This window comes from Cebidichthys violaceus, unplaced genomic scaffold (genome assembly GCF_023349555.1).
Source record: "Cebidichthys violaceus isolate CVI_PGR_0920_01 unplaced genomic scaffold, fCebVio1.0.p SCAF_131, whole genome shotgun sequence".
In the NCBI taxonomy this organism is placed as follows: Eukaryota; Metazoa; Chordata; class Actinopteri; order Perciformes; family Stichaeidae; genus Cebidichthys; species Cebidichthys violaceus.
The window spans coordinates 339,482-353,298 of record NW_027176298.1 but is presented as its reverse complement, the minus strand read 5'-3'; the positions used below and the strand labels follow the sequence as shown (position 1 = coordinate 353,298).

General features: G+C 42.1%; 2 protein-coding genes across 2 annotated transcripts; both read right to left on the bottom strand.

The window, feature by feature from the left end:
- Positions 1-3,127: 3,127 nt before the first annotated feature.
- cdkn1bb (cyclin dependent kinase inhibitor 1Bb) lies at positions 3,128-5,786 on the bottom strand. The gene is made up of 3 exons (XM_068708069.1): positions 4,974-5,786; positions 4,592-4,718; positions 3,128-3,218 (listed from the first exon to the last, which is right to left on the bottom strand). Exons 1-2 carry the CDS (start codon positions 5,413-5,415, stop codon positions 4,603-4,605), a joined length of 558 nt encoding a protein of 185 aa, XP_068564170.1. The 5' UTR covers positions 5,416-5,786; the 3' UTR covers positions 3,128-3,218; positions 4,592-4,602.
- A 1,612-nt stretch (positions 5,787-7,398) lies between these two features.
- On the bottom strand, positions 7,399-10,985 carry yars2 (tyrosyl-tRNA synthetase 2, mitochondrial). The gene is made up of 5 exons (XM_068708044.1): positions 9,938-10,985; positions 9,161-9,328; positions 8,878-9,033; positions 8,478-8,648; positions 7,399-7,769 (listed from the first exon to the last, which is right to left on the bottom strand). The coding sequence occupies exons 1-5, from the start codon at positions 10,723-10,725 to the stop codon at positions 7,610-7,612; spliced, it is 1,443 nt and encodes a 480-aa protein (XP_068564145.1). The 5' UTR covers positions 10,726-10,985; the 3' UTR covers positions 7,399-7,609.
- Positions 10,986-13,817: the final 2,832 nt, after the last annotated feature.

Below are 13,817 nucleotides of genomic sequence, written 5' to 3'. Positions count from 1 at the left end.
AGTCAAGCAGTCAGTCAGACACCCAGACACCCAGTCAGTCAGTCAGTCAGTCTTCTGTTTGGGCAGGGTGGAGGCTCCTAGACGGGCTCTTTGTCTGAGCAGAGAAGCCCCAGACACAACAGTGACCGGCCCCGGCCCCTCACAATGGCCCTTCACACAAAAGCCCACACACTGGGACAATGGGCCGGGCTCAGAGTGGGGGTGGACGGCTGAGCTGAGGTTACCCACCTGCACACTTCAGGACCAGGACCAGCCCCCCCCCCCCACACACACACACACTCACCTCTCTCTCTCTCACACACACACACACACACACACACACACACACACACACACACACACACACACACACACACACACATACAGAGAGCCCCCCCACCCATTCAGCTTTAAAGTGCTGCTGCAGGTGTCTTCCTGTGTCGGTGGCACAAGGAGGAAGCAAGGAGATGGCGTGTAGCAAAAGCATTCATTTGGGTTTTACAGCAGAAGATGTGTCATGACAGAAACTGAGACACGTGAAGTAAAGTTACTTCAGGTCAAAGAGCGTCTCGCCACGCATTAGGGCTCTGCTGTTGGCATGTTCTCACAATGACTAGAAATTCATATGGAAAATAAAAGAAAAGATTTTAACAATTTTACAAGTTCCATTAGATCCATTAGTTTTTTTTTTAAGCAGTTACGTGACTACAACTTTGGGTTTCTATTTAAAAAGGTTCAGTTTTATAATGTGAGCCTATCACTAAATATTAGAACAAAATCAATAATTATATTAACATATTTGAAATAGAAGATGGATTTGTTTTATCATTAATTCCCAATTTTAGATTTAAATAAGAGGAAGAAAAATACACTTCCCATGTTCACTACCAAGCATAGCACATTCTACAAATTTTTTGTTTTCTTAAAAAATTTAAAATAATGTGATAATCTTATTAACGGTAAAACAATTAAAAAATTCAGATATAAAATAATAAAATACATAATAATAATAATAATTTAAAACACACTGCAAAAGATTTAAAAAGGGAAAGTAGTCTCTCTTACTCCTCTCTCTCTCTCTCTCTCTCTCACACACACACACACACACACACACACACACACACACACACTCACAGAAATAAAGATGCTACTGAGGCCAGTGAAAAAGTAAAAAAAGAACTTAAGTTGCAGCATTTCACCTCACAGTTGAGGATCGTATTCGGAGCTCAAAGCGCTTACATGTATTTTCCAGAAAGCCATTCCCATGATAAGTCACTAAATATTACTGGCTGCAACAAGTGGTCTGCTTTCCACACTCTCCTTTTCATTGGCTGACCAAGGTGTCAATCATCAGCCCACTCAAATCGCTGGCAGATTCATATTGGGAGTATCACTATGTTGTACCAGGATGCCTCCATGCACAGCAGTGCACTCACAGCTGCTGCCAACGCTCTGCACTTCCAAACGTGTGTTTAGGACTTTAATAGCATTACACTTTGATGCTGTATTTTTTCTGCAGTTACATAATTTTTTTTTCTGCGAATGCAAAAGTTGTAATACATTAAACCAAACACAGTGTGAGCAGGTTTTAAGAAGCAACCAAAAGTCAGATCGATTGAATTTTCTCTTTTAATTGATTGCAACACATTTTATAACCACACATTACAAAATGCACATCAAATATTTTATCAGGCTCAGTTTGCAACCTTATTGATAAGAAAAAAAAAAAAGAAAAAAAAACTACCAAAAATATGCTTTTACAAAATAAGACAATTATAATAAAGTAAATGCCACTTTGGATAACCGTAATCAAAAACCCATTTGTTTTTTATTCTACATAAAAAAAAAAGCTCGACATAAATAAGTTAGTATAATTTCTCAGTGTTTTTACAAAATTATGTACATAGGTACATTGCAAAGTTTAACACAAATACACAGGCATGGTGACTGCATTTCTGAGAAAAGCTGCTCTCTCTCCATCCAGGTGTACACTGGTCTCTTTGAACATAACCCACACTTTAGGCAAATAAAGGGAAGCTTTTAGACGCTCACGTTTGCATCCTCAGCAGGCTAACAACATTGGTGAAACAAGTACAAAACATAAATGAAAATTTAAGTCTAGGTTTTCACAAAAAAAAATGTGAAGTCAATTAAGGAGCACAGGCGGTGCCGGCAACCATACTGAAGCAACCATGTATTTGGTATTGTAGGACATTCCACCCTTTTTCAGAAAAAAACCCTCCTCTCTGGAGAGCATTAATAAGGCTGATGAGACAAAACGATTATAGTCAAGGAGAGGATGACTTTTACAAGCTGTGCAGTTTGTATGGTCTTTGTCCTTCAATATCTGAGTACCTCACAACTCCAAATCAAAACACACCCCTACAATGTGGCTGAGGTGTGCAGGAGAACTTGAGAAAAAAAAAGAAAAAAAAAAAAGTTGATCATATTCCAGGAACCAACTGATGCTAAAAAGCGCCTCAAAAATAAATATTGGGTGATGTAAAGGAAACCCGAGCAGAAATATTACTTTTTTTTTTTTTTCCCTGTGTGGATTTCCTGTGGGAAATGGATCTTATAGGAGAACCTGCACTTGGTGACACTGAAGTGACCAGAGGAAGGAAAAATAAACAGATGAGCTACATTTGTACCGTTCTTCACTGCAGAGTTAGGAAGATGACGGAGTGAAGACACACTGTTAAGAAACTGTCAGAAGCCATGATTTTGTTTTAAATGTAGCAATTTGGGACTGTGTCAGAGTCACACTGCTTTTCAGAAAAAAAACCAAAAAAACCCCCCCAAAAAAACAACAGAACAGCATTTTGGAAACATGTATCAAACTACACTGCAATTCTTCAAGTCAAATCAAAATTCACACCTTTTTACATAAAGGATTGGTGTTCAAATCATAATGTTTTCTTATGTGCTACATATGGAAAGAAATATAATATAATATGCATATTTATTTACACACAGGTAGTAAAAAAAAAAAAAGAAAAAAAAAAAAAAGGAGCAAAAAAGGAAATCAAACCTAATTGCACACTGCTACATTGACTGCTTTTAGAGGCAGTAACTTTTTAATTGAGTGCCACAACTTTAGTGTTTCTATTCAGTGCTTCAACAGCGTCCTCCCCCGTCTTCAGGAGAGCTGATATGTTTCTGATGCTGTGTAGTTCCTCCTCCGAAATTGACCAACACTGAGGTTTCCCCCACTTGAAAGGGGAAACGCATCTCCGGCTCTGTTAGGAAAATTAAGATGAAAAAAAAAACAAGATAAGAGTGGGCATGGTTGAGACACTGACTGTCATGCATTACTTGCAGAAAACGTTTGCAAAATCTAAAAATACTGTGTGAAAAAAAAACAAAACAACTCATCGCAACTTCCACTGAGAGTTACTGAACTGATGCAAGAATTGTTTGTATGCTTATTCATATGACACTTTGCAAAAAAATATAGGATTCAAAATAGCAGACGGTGTGATTATACATCAGCACTTGCACCAACTTGAATTGTACACTGGTAATAATAATAATAATAATAATTCAGAATATTTTTTAGAAGGTGGCTACCATAAGGCAAAAAAAAAAAAGTGATATTTTTCAAAGAACTATAAACTCATGTTTCTTCTTCATCACTTACTACAAATTAAAAAAAAGAAAAGAAAAAAAAAAGAAGCTTAAAAAAGGCCAAGTTTAGGTGTTTTATCCTGAACTTGACAGTTCACATCCTGCAACGACAATGACAGATTTCATGCCTATTCTCCCTCCGCTTTGGCCAACAAGGCACTAGATTTCAGAAAGCTGCGCGGCTCTTCAGCACGCACGCGCGCACACACACACACACACACACACACACACACACACACACACACACACACACACACACACACACACACACACACACACACACACACACACACCGTCGGCAGCAGCAGAGACAGATGTGTGTGTGTTGTAACATTAGTGTGCAAAGTGTGTGTGTACACACACACACACACACACACACACACACACACACACACACACACACACACACACACACACACACACACACAGAGAGAGACCTGCCCCTTCCCGTCCCTGCTCTGCTCTGAGGGCAGTGGCTGCTGACGTGTTACTACTACGCTGTTGTTCAGCACACTTGTTGTTTACAGTTTAGTCGGAAACTCAGGCAGCCAGCGGCTGTAGTAAAAAAAAAAAAAAAAAAAAAAAAAAAAGGTGCAAAAGTGAAGCCAGTCATAACTCTTGTTGGATCGATCCTATTGAACCGAGACACGTTTGAGTGCAAACATACAACTGTTACTCACACTAGCACTGTTGCTACACCACTCAATGAACTGGACAGCACCGTCAAATCGGCAACGTAATAAAACCCAAATGAATTATCATTATGTAAACTACACTGCACATTGGGTTATATTACCGCCTGATAGCATTGGGATATTAAAACTAATATTGTTTAAGTGCGTTTTGGGTAAATTGCATCTATAGCTGGGAGGGGGGGGGGGCGTAGACAGAATGCTCTGTAGTGACTCGAATATACCATTAACTGATGTTACACCGCGCAGAAGCGCATTAAAGAACACATTAAACATTAAAGGTGCCCCCTTACCGTGGCTCGCCTCACGTCTGCCTCTTGGGACTGGTCTTTCTGGGTGTGTGTTCTGTAGAGTGGCTCAGGCTCGGACAAGTCACCTCATCGGAGCTGCTGTGTGATCTCTTATTTTGGGCTGAGGAGTCTGCAAAAAAAAAAAAAAAAAAAAAAAGAAGCAAAAGACAGCAGTGAGTATTAAAAAAATAAATAAAAATACCGAGAAGAAATCTATCAAAAAATGTCAAATTGAAGTCTCGTGCTGAATGTTAGCCCATCCTTTTAGGATGCAGCATTTTAAAGGATAATTACGTATTTCCAGTGCGTAATGAACGTTACACAACTGTGATTGCAATACGCACCGGTCCGGCTACCGGCTAGTCGGCTGAAGCCAGTAACTCACCGTGACACGCTGGTCTTTTCCTCAGTCCGGTGCACTGTTCCGTGCATTCCATCTGTCCGTCGGACCGGTCGGTGTCCTCGCTCGAAGCCACCACAACACAGCTATGATTCCCGTTTAGATCCACATTGTTATTCCCGGCGGAGCAGACGCCCTTCTCCCTCCGCGGCTGCTTGTTGTAGAAACTCGGGACGTCTCTGCAATCCACTAATTCCCACTCGAGCCTGGCGTTGGCCAGCGGCGTGTGATTGGCGAAGTCGAAGCCCCACTTGGCGGAGGCAGCCTCTTCCATCTCCCGCAAATGTCCCTTTAAATCCCTCTTTAACTCTTCGTGATCCACCAAGCCGAAGAGGCTCCTGCAAGCCGACGGTTTTGGGTGATCCGACACCCGGGAGTCCGTCCGCTCCAACGTCGGGCTCCCGTTTGATAGTCGAACATCTGACATTTTTCCCCCCCCAAAAAAAAGAAAGACAGGATTTTTTTGCAAACAGCCGGGAGCGTCCAGTTTTCAAGAGATAAAAAAAAAAAAAAAAAAAAACCACACACCGCTCAAAAACAACGGGTATCTCCTCGACGCTGAGCTGGATCCAAAACAAGCGTAAAAAGGACTTATGCCATGCGTAAGTCGGGCTGGAAACGGTAACGGTCGCCGTGTTTTTGAAGCCGAAAATAGTCTCCGCGGATCATCTAGTCAAAGTGCCCAGGAACCGAAAGCCGCTCTGTCAATTTCGTCCCGTAGTGAGAGCAACTGCGGACAAACCTCAGTACCCAATATGGCGATTGAGAGATGTAGCGTTACTTGGGATTGAGAGTGGAGCCTGACTAAGAGGGGGAGATAGGGAGGAGAGGGGGGGGGGAGGAGGGGGGTGATTGACACACAGAGCTATTTAAATGCGAAGAAGACCGCTCATTGGTCAAGGTGCTTAAACCCGCCCACTTCTCTTAAGGTGGACCAGCTAGCTGCGGCAGGCTTGCAACATCCAGCACGTCTGCATATTACACCAAATCAGAGTTTTTCTTCTAAATTAAGACTGATTTGGCAACGAAAATATTATGAATTAAAATTGAAACAGTCTGCATGTCCTCAAAACAGCTTCAGCACACCACTATCTTGAGTAGTGTTTGACCTAATCTTTTTGAAAATAATGCATTTTAAATTGTGTCCAAGAAAATATGTTATTAGTTTACTTTGTTTATTTCAATTGTAAACTTAGAGAAACACTATCTTTGCTAACATGTGAATATGAACTGGTAGGTGTGTTTAATGCAATTTAAAAAAAAACCTGCATCCTTATGGAAAAACTAGGCTTAACTTCAAGATATAGTTTTAGACATTACACGTCATTGTTTTAAATTAAAAAAAGACCTAACTACATAAATGCATCTACTTAAACCTCAAGCAAATATATCTTAAACACGTATGCAAATCATAAAATACACATTTGTATAGAGATACAAAATAATAAGTCAAATGGCTGCAATAACATTTCGAAAAATAAGCTATGGAGGCAGTTTAATAATATTCTGTTAAATGGAAATGCTTATAAATATTCCACCCTTAAAGAAATTACATTTCTGAATAGACATGGTCTAAAACTTCAATATGTCGGCCCTCTGTTGCAGTAGGTGTACCCACTCAAATGTCAAAACTATCAAGCAATGGCCGAAAAACTAAATCTGTGAATTGGGTAACCGTGTATCCACATGGCACGGTGTTACCACCAACTCTCTGGAGCTGAGAAGTGTAAGTCAAAGTCAGCACACAGCAGACCCTGTCCTCATGTCCACCAGCCCCCAGGACAGAAAGAGATGAGCAGATGTACAAGAAATAGAAAGCTAAGCACATCTTCACTTTTAGACGTCTGCAAATGCACCAAAAAAAATAAATAATCTCAAAAGAAAAAAAAAACTAAGAATGACAGGCAAAGGCCCTGCATGCTGAAAGTTATGAAGTTATTTACACCACAGTGAGAAGAAGTCTGTCCCGTGGTGGAAAAACAATGTCAATATTGACAAAAAAAATATTCTACCTATGGAAATATCAAAATGATGGAATGTGAAAAAAAACCCTACAAGCAAGATTAGTTCATTTCGGAAATCACCCAAAAAGCTGGTTTGTTAGTTTCTTTCTGGAACAATTTACACCTTTCACCACTACGACAGGAAAAACAGCCACACCAAGACAGATGTTGGCCTCATGTTCACATTAAATAAACCAAAAAAAACAGGATTTGCTTAAAATAGAACTATAACCTATTTGCGAGAAATGATGCAATTTAATTTAACCGTGAGCAATTATTTACCGATGGGGTCACAGCAGGATATGCAGTGCAGCTGTGGGCGCCGTCATGACTGAGACAATGCTGCCCTCTAGTGTTCGCTGTCCAAGCTCCCTGTAGCGGCACAAAGTCAGCAGGCGACACATCTGTATATCAAACGCCTTTTAATACCATAGCTTTGGATTCAGTACACATACATATTTATATTTACAACCAAAGGCAATCAGTACGCCACAAACCCAGTATGTTCCAAAAAAAACACCAGTCCGTCCACGTCTCCTCACTGACCCCTGCTGGTCGCCTACCTTTCCAGCCACTCCATCATTGGTCGAACTGGTCCCTTTGCGAGAGCAGGGAGCCTCAGAGAGAGAGCCACTTGACGATGTAGAAGTTCCTCTTGCCCACTCGGAACAAGGTGAGTCCGTTCGACAGGATATGGAGTTTGGGGATCAGCAGCTGCTCCGGTTTGTCCGTCCGCCGGTGGTTGATCCACACGGCTCCCTCTGAAACCATCTGATACCTGCACACAAACACGCCGGCGGTCCGTTAGTACGCCGTCTCCTCTACATAACCTGTCTGATATAGTCAGGACACATCTTTGTATATATATATATATATATATATATATATATATATATATATATATATTATACTGTGATCACGCTAGACACAGGGTTCCTACACATTTTCTCCCCCAAGTCAAAATTCCAGACTTTTACAGACTCAAATATCCAGACTTCTCTGTTGGTCTTTCAAACCGTACTTGACTTTGGGACACCGAGTGCAGAGGATGCTGGGATAAGTCTACGGTGCTGGCAGTGAAACTTTGCGAGGGACATTTTAATAATTATTTCCCGATATTTTAGAGAAGAAACGGTTCATAAAAAAAAACAAGTGACCGATAAATAAATGATGAGAATAAACTTTAGTTGCAGCTCTACATGAATATACACTTACAAGTAACATGAAGCAGACAGGGATTTCTTCTTAAGAGTGTGTTTCACCTGGACATGCAACGTTCATATTTAAGCACACTGTGGTGATGTAGCTTCATTTCTTGTCTACTACTGTCTGGTAACGTCTCCCCTGGAAAAAGAATCCAGTCAGAGGCACAAATCAGCTTTGGCTGAATTCAGCAACTATAGAGTTTTAACAGCTGCAGCAACAAAGTTGACTGCGGCGCATTCTCTAACGCAGATGTTGCTCTCCAACCTAGAGCACCACCTACCCTCTGGGGCCCTCCGGGATGGCGTTGACCCTGCGACAGGCGTCGATCACGGTGGTGCCCGGCTCCAACAGCAGCTCATGGAACGGGGCCTCCCTGAAGAGCTCCTGAAGCTCGGCGTCGCTCATTTCCTCCAAGGCCTGCACGCTGCTGTGGTACAGTGCGTTGGTACATCTGCAGCAAAAAAAACAACAACACATAGTATGACTTTTCCTGTGTGAATAGGTAGACTATCCTACAGCGCAAGGACCCTGGTGGAGTTCCTTTCTAAGTTGCACGCATGTACTCTCCGACTGCATGAATTCCTGCTGCCTTTAACCCAAATGAAACCAGGCATTTAGAAAACTTTAAGTGTATTGAATAAATACCGCACACAGTGCAAACGCATGCGGCGTGTTCTGACCTCTTTGCGCTCTCGAGGCCCTCCTTTCCGTGCACCAGCTTCGTCACCTCTGCTGCCAGCCGTTTGTGAGCGAGGCGTTTACCTGGGTCCTCCCTCTGCTGCTCCATCAGCCTCTCCACCTCCGCCAGAGGCAGGAAGGTGAACAGCTTCAGGTACCTACGAGCAACCGTTGATGAGATGCATTCATGGTGAGGACACGGCGCGGCGCATGTCATCATGTCTTTCTATGCGAGAAAAGAGTCTCCGGGCCTCATCGACGGGCTTCATCTTCACCTACACCTACCTTTCCACGCTGAGGTCGGGCTGCCTGAGAAAGAACTGGTAGAGCTCAAAGGGAGACGTCTTGTCTCTGTTGAGCCACACTGCGTTGCCTGCCGTCTTCCCCAGCTTGTCCCCGGCAGAGCTGGTCACCAGCGGCACGGTCAGGCCGTACACCTGTTCACCGCTCACTCTGCAGAGGAATCGGGGAATTATTAACAAAGTGTCGCATGCCTGGTGTAGGTATTTAAAAAAAGAAGAAAAAAAGAGTGGAATTGGTCTACATTGGTGGATAATTCAACATTCAGTGGAATTAAATAGGGATGATGTCATTCTATTGGGTTTGTTTTACAAAACAATGTTTCATTTCAAGCTAATTCTAACTAAAACCTACATGTGTGAAGAGTTTGCTTGATCTGCTTAATAGAGAACGCAGTCCTAAACGTCATTATGGTTATTAATAGAGGATGTTGGATACATTTTCCCATTTGTGATATATTTGTATATAGACGTTCTCATTAATATATAGAGATGGATACACAGACATTTTCATACTTTTGGTTCAAGGGGTTAGAAGTCAGATGCGTTGTGCTGATTAAAGCTCTACATATACATGGGGAGGGGGGTCAGGGTGAAGAACAGCTGCTTGGTAGTTTATAAGAATGCAGACTTGAAGAGTGGCTCCTTAGAACTCACACAGGACTGTTATATGTTATAACGATGCTCTCTGACCATACTAAACAGAGACGCTGCCGCTGAAACAACCCGCTGTACTCTTGTTTTAAGTAGGATGGACATTTACTTGTGAATGTACTCATGGCCAGACATCAAATTGCCCAGCTGGTCGGTGCCCCCGAGCTGAATCTTGCAGCCGTATATTTGGTTGAGGTGGTGGAAGTCATAAGCTTGGAACACCTGGTAGGTGAACTCGGTCAGGCTCATACCGTCTGCGCTCTTCAGCCGGGACTGCACGCTGTGGCGGCTGAGCATGGTGCCCATCCTGAAGTGCCTTCCGGCCTCCGACAGAAAGTCCACCGCGCCCCAGTTCTTGTACCAGCTCAGGTTGTTCAGCACGGTCACCGTGCCCAGCTTCCTGTGAGTGTCCTGAATGTGCAGCTCGTGGTTGGTGAAGATCCTCTGGATGCTCTCGCGGATGCCGCGGGTGTTCGCCTCTACAGTGTCCGCGGGCATCCGCTCTCGCTCGCTCGTTTTCCCGCTCGGGTCTCCGATCTGCGCCGTGGCCCCTCCGAGCACGGCGAGGACGTGGTGCCCGGCGCTGCGGAAGTGCAGCAGGCCGATGATCGCGAGCAAGTTGCCCACGTGGAGGCTGTCGGCCGTGGGGTCAAAGCCGCAGTACACGGTCTGAGCACCGGACTGGAGCAACCGAGGGATCTGGTCCTGCGCTGCGTCTTCTGGGAAAGAGTCCTTCAGAACACCGCGTTTATTTAGAGAAACGAGCAGCCCGTTGTGAGCCGGCGAAGAACAGTGAAGTTTAGACCCGAGTGCGAGGCAGAGACTCGTTCGTCTACGCAGAATACACGCTCCATGCCGCGATACATGACAGCAGGTCCTCGCCATGGACGCAGCCATGTTGGACAAATGCGACAGGAACACGGAGGCGGAGTAGAGAATCACGGACAGTTTGTGAGGAGTACAGCGCCTCTAGTGCACTGGTTCTACCGTCTGGGACCATACACCTTAGTTTCACTGGATGTCATTTAGCCACTTGGGGGCCCTGGGTTAAAACTGCTAAATGAGACGCTGGCCCCTTCTTCTTCTTTTTAGGTTTTTTGGCGGGTGGCATCCAGTGAAAGGTGCATTTCCGCCACCTACTGTATTGGAGTGTGGACCAGAGTCTCTATCCCCTTACAAAAACAAACAAGAAAAAAAAAAACACAACCACAAACAAATAAACAAACCAAGACTAATAAATAAAAAAATTTAAAAAATTTAAAATAAATAAAAAAAGACACTGGCCCCTATTGGACATCCTGCAGGTTAACTGTAATGTGTGATGTTGCAGTGCATTACCTTTGCACACATTTATGTGTTTTATGCTATTAATTTATGTCTAACCTCCATGTGCATTGAAGAAAAATGCAGTATGTGCACTTATTAGTTCACTCAATTGTACAAAGAGAATATACTGTAGCTGCAGGTTTATAAATGGCAAAGTTGCATTAGGTCCAGCTGACCAGCCCAGAGTTACAGCCTAAAGATGACTAAGCATTTTAATATTTGTTTGATACATCTTTACTAGACACCCAGCTACGGTGTGAGAGGAAGAGGAGTTACATTGACTCCATTGTTGTCCATTTCAATTCAAACAAACAAATGTGCAAAATGTGCTGGATTTAAAAATCATTTTATTTTTCAATGTCAACTTGTTCCATTGTTTAAATGACTAGATATACATTCATCAAACATTTACAGCATTGTTACCAAGCCACATTACACATTAACAACACACCCAAAGACAGTCTCTGTTGTCTCTTTGCATGACACTATAGCCACAAAAACAAACTCCATGAAATCCAGGAAGAAAAGAAAAAAGAATCAAATACCTAGTTGCTATGACTGCTGCCCCCCTGGTAACATTTGTTTCTGTCAGTTTTGTAAAATAAAAAATAAAGGGCGTATCAATATTCCTGTAATCAATGTTTGTTGATGGTGTTTGTGTGCTGTAAGGCAGAGCACTATACGCTTCCTCTAGAGAGAAAAAGAGAGACTGAGAACGTTTCTTTCTATGTCCTGAGCTAGTTCAACAAAGGAAGACTAGGTTTCCCTGATATAAGTTAAAAAGTCCCTTGTCAATTCAACACAAAACAGACTTCCCTAAGGGAAAGCAAGACATCACAAATTCACACGACTTTTCCTCTAGGGCTCTAGTGTTTAGTGTCCTTTGTTTTGTACTGTAAAGTGAAGCTTTAATATCACCTTTGAGCCTCTCTCTTGCTGTACATTGGATAGTTTCCTAAATCTGCTGTGACACGATTTTCTGTCTGCGTGGCCCTATTGTGTCTTAAACAGCTAATTCTAGCTGACAACACCCATAGTTTATACGTCTAAAAGTGTGTGTGTGTGTGTGTGTGTGTGTGTGTGTGTGTGTGTGTGTGTGTGTGTGTGTGTGTGTGCACAAGTCAAGTTTTTTTTTTCCTCTGAATCTCTAGTGTTTTATGGCATGGGAACACGCTAAGGCACAGATTGTTTATGGTTAATCCCGAAGCGTGCCTGGGAACTACAAGTCCCTGGAATCTTGCGAGGGGAAAAACCGAGCTGCGTCGCATGAATTCTGCATGTGGGACCGACATTCTGTGAGAAGTTGTAAGAAGTAAGTAGAGGCAGCTTGAAGGTCAGTAATCTACTCATGGCATAAGAAAGGTTTGGTGAGTTAGTACAATATATAGCAGCGAGTGAGGAGAGGAAAGTCAGACACAAAGCGACAAAAACACAGGATTATAAAACAGTACATACTGCATCTTCATTACTGCATCTTCTTTACCAATCGCATGTGATGTGATGAAAATTATGAGTGCATACAGTTTCTCCATTTAATCAACAGAGATGTGATGTGTAATATATATATATAAAAAAAAAAAAAGAAGTTTGTTCAACAACAGGAGGCAACTATGGATGATTTCTGATAATAATAAGAAAATTCTGTGCATATATTACCCCTTTTTTTTAATATATGCAACCTGAGAACAGAGTATAAAAAGAGGAGATCAACATTGTATGATCAGTGCTGGGCTGTAGCTTGATTTTTTTTTTAAATGACAAAAGTCACGGAGGTCAGGTTTTAATCAACCGTTTAAAGTTGTGAGCTAGCACAGCCCTGCGCAGCCCACAAGACGCTTTCACTTTAAATCACAACAGCTTCATTTAACCAATACAAGACAGAGTGTTGAAATTAACTGAATGCATCGATGGCTCTCTATCTAAAAATAGCAATCAACAAAAAGGAATGTCCCCAGAGGGATTCAGATCTATATATTCAGATTACCAGTTGCCCTGTTACCCTTAAGTCTATTTACACTGCACTCTTCGATCGTGCCATTTCAAATACACAACTATATGATTTAGTCATACATATATACTTTAGTATAAAAATATGATCCAATTCAATTAAAACACAGGTATGTGGCATTTAAGCGAGAAAAAAAAAAAAAAAAAGAACATACAGTACTTAACTACATTTGCTGTAAAATTTCAAAACACTATTTTCCAAACGGAGAAATACAAAAGTCGATCATCATTAGTACCTTGTATACCTCAAGAGTTAGAAAGTGGGGCGAGCAGTCACTGTGATCATTTCAGCTATGTACAGTACACTCTGTCTATACAATGTGATGTATTCATAAAAACCTCTTGTGACTGAATTTAAATGAATTCATGATGATTGTAGGATTTGGGGTGGGCGTCACAGATTTACATATACATAATCCATAAGTATCAGCCATGCATTTCTTTTTACCATTTCCTTATCAACATTCCCTTACTGTAGGTCTTCTGTGTAGCGTGTTCATTTTCTACAAAAGGCAACATGACAACAAAATACAGGAGTGGCCTCTTCACATGCACAGTTACCGGCATAGACAAGAGGACAAAAAGAACTTGTGGAAATGTATTTGGTCTTCATCAATCACAGGAAACTTGTTGAACCCTGCTAAAAAAAAAAAAAA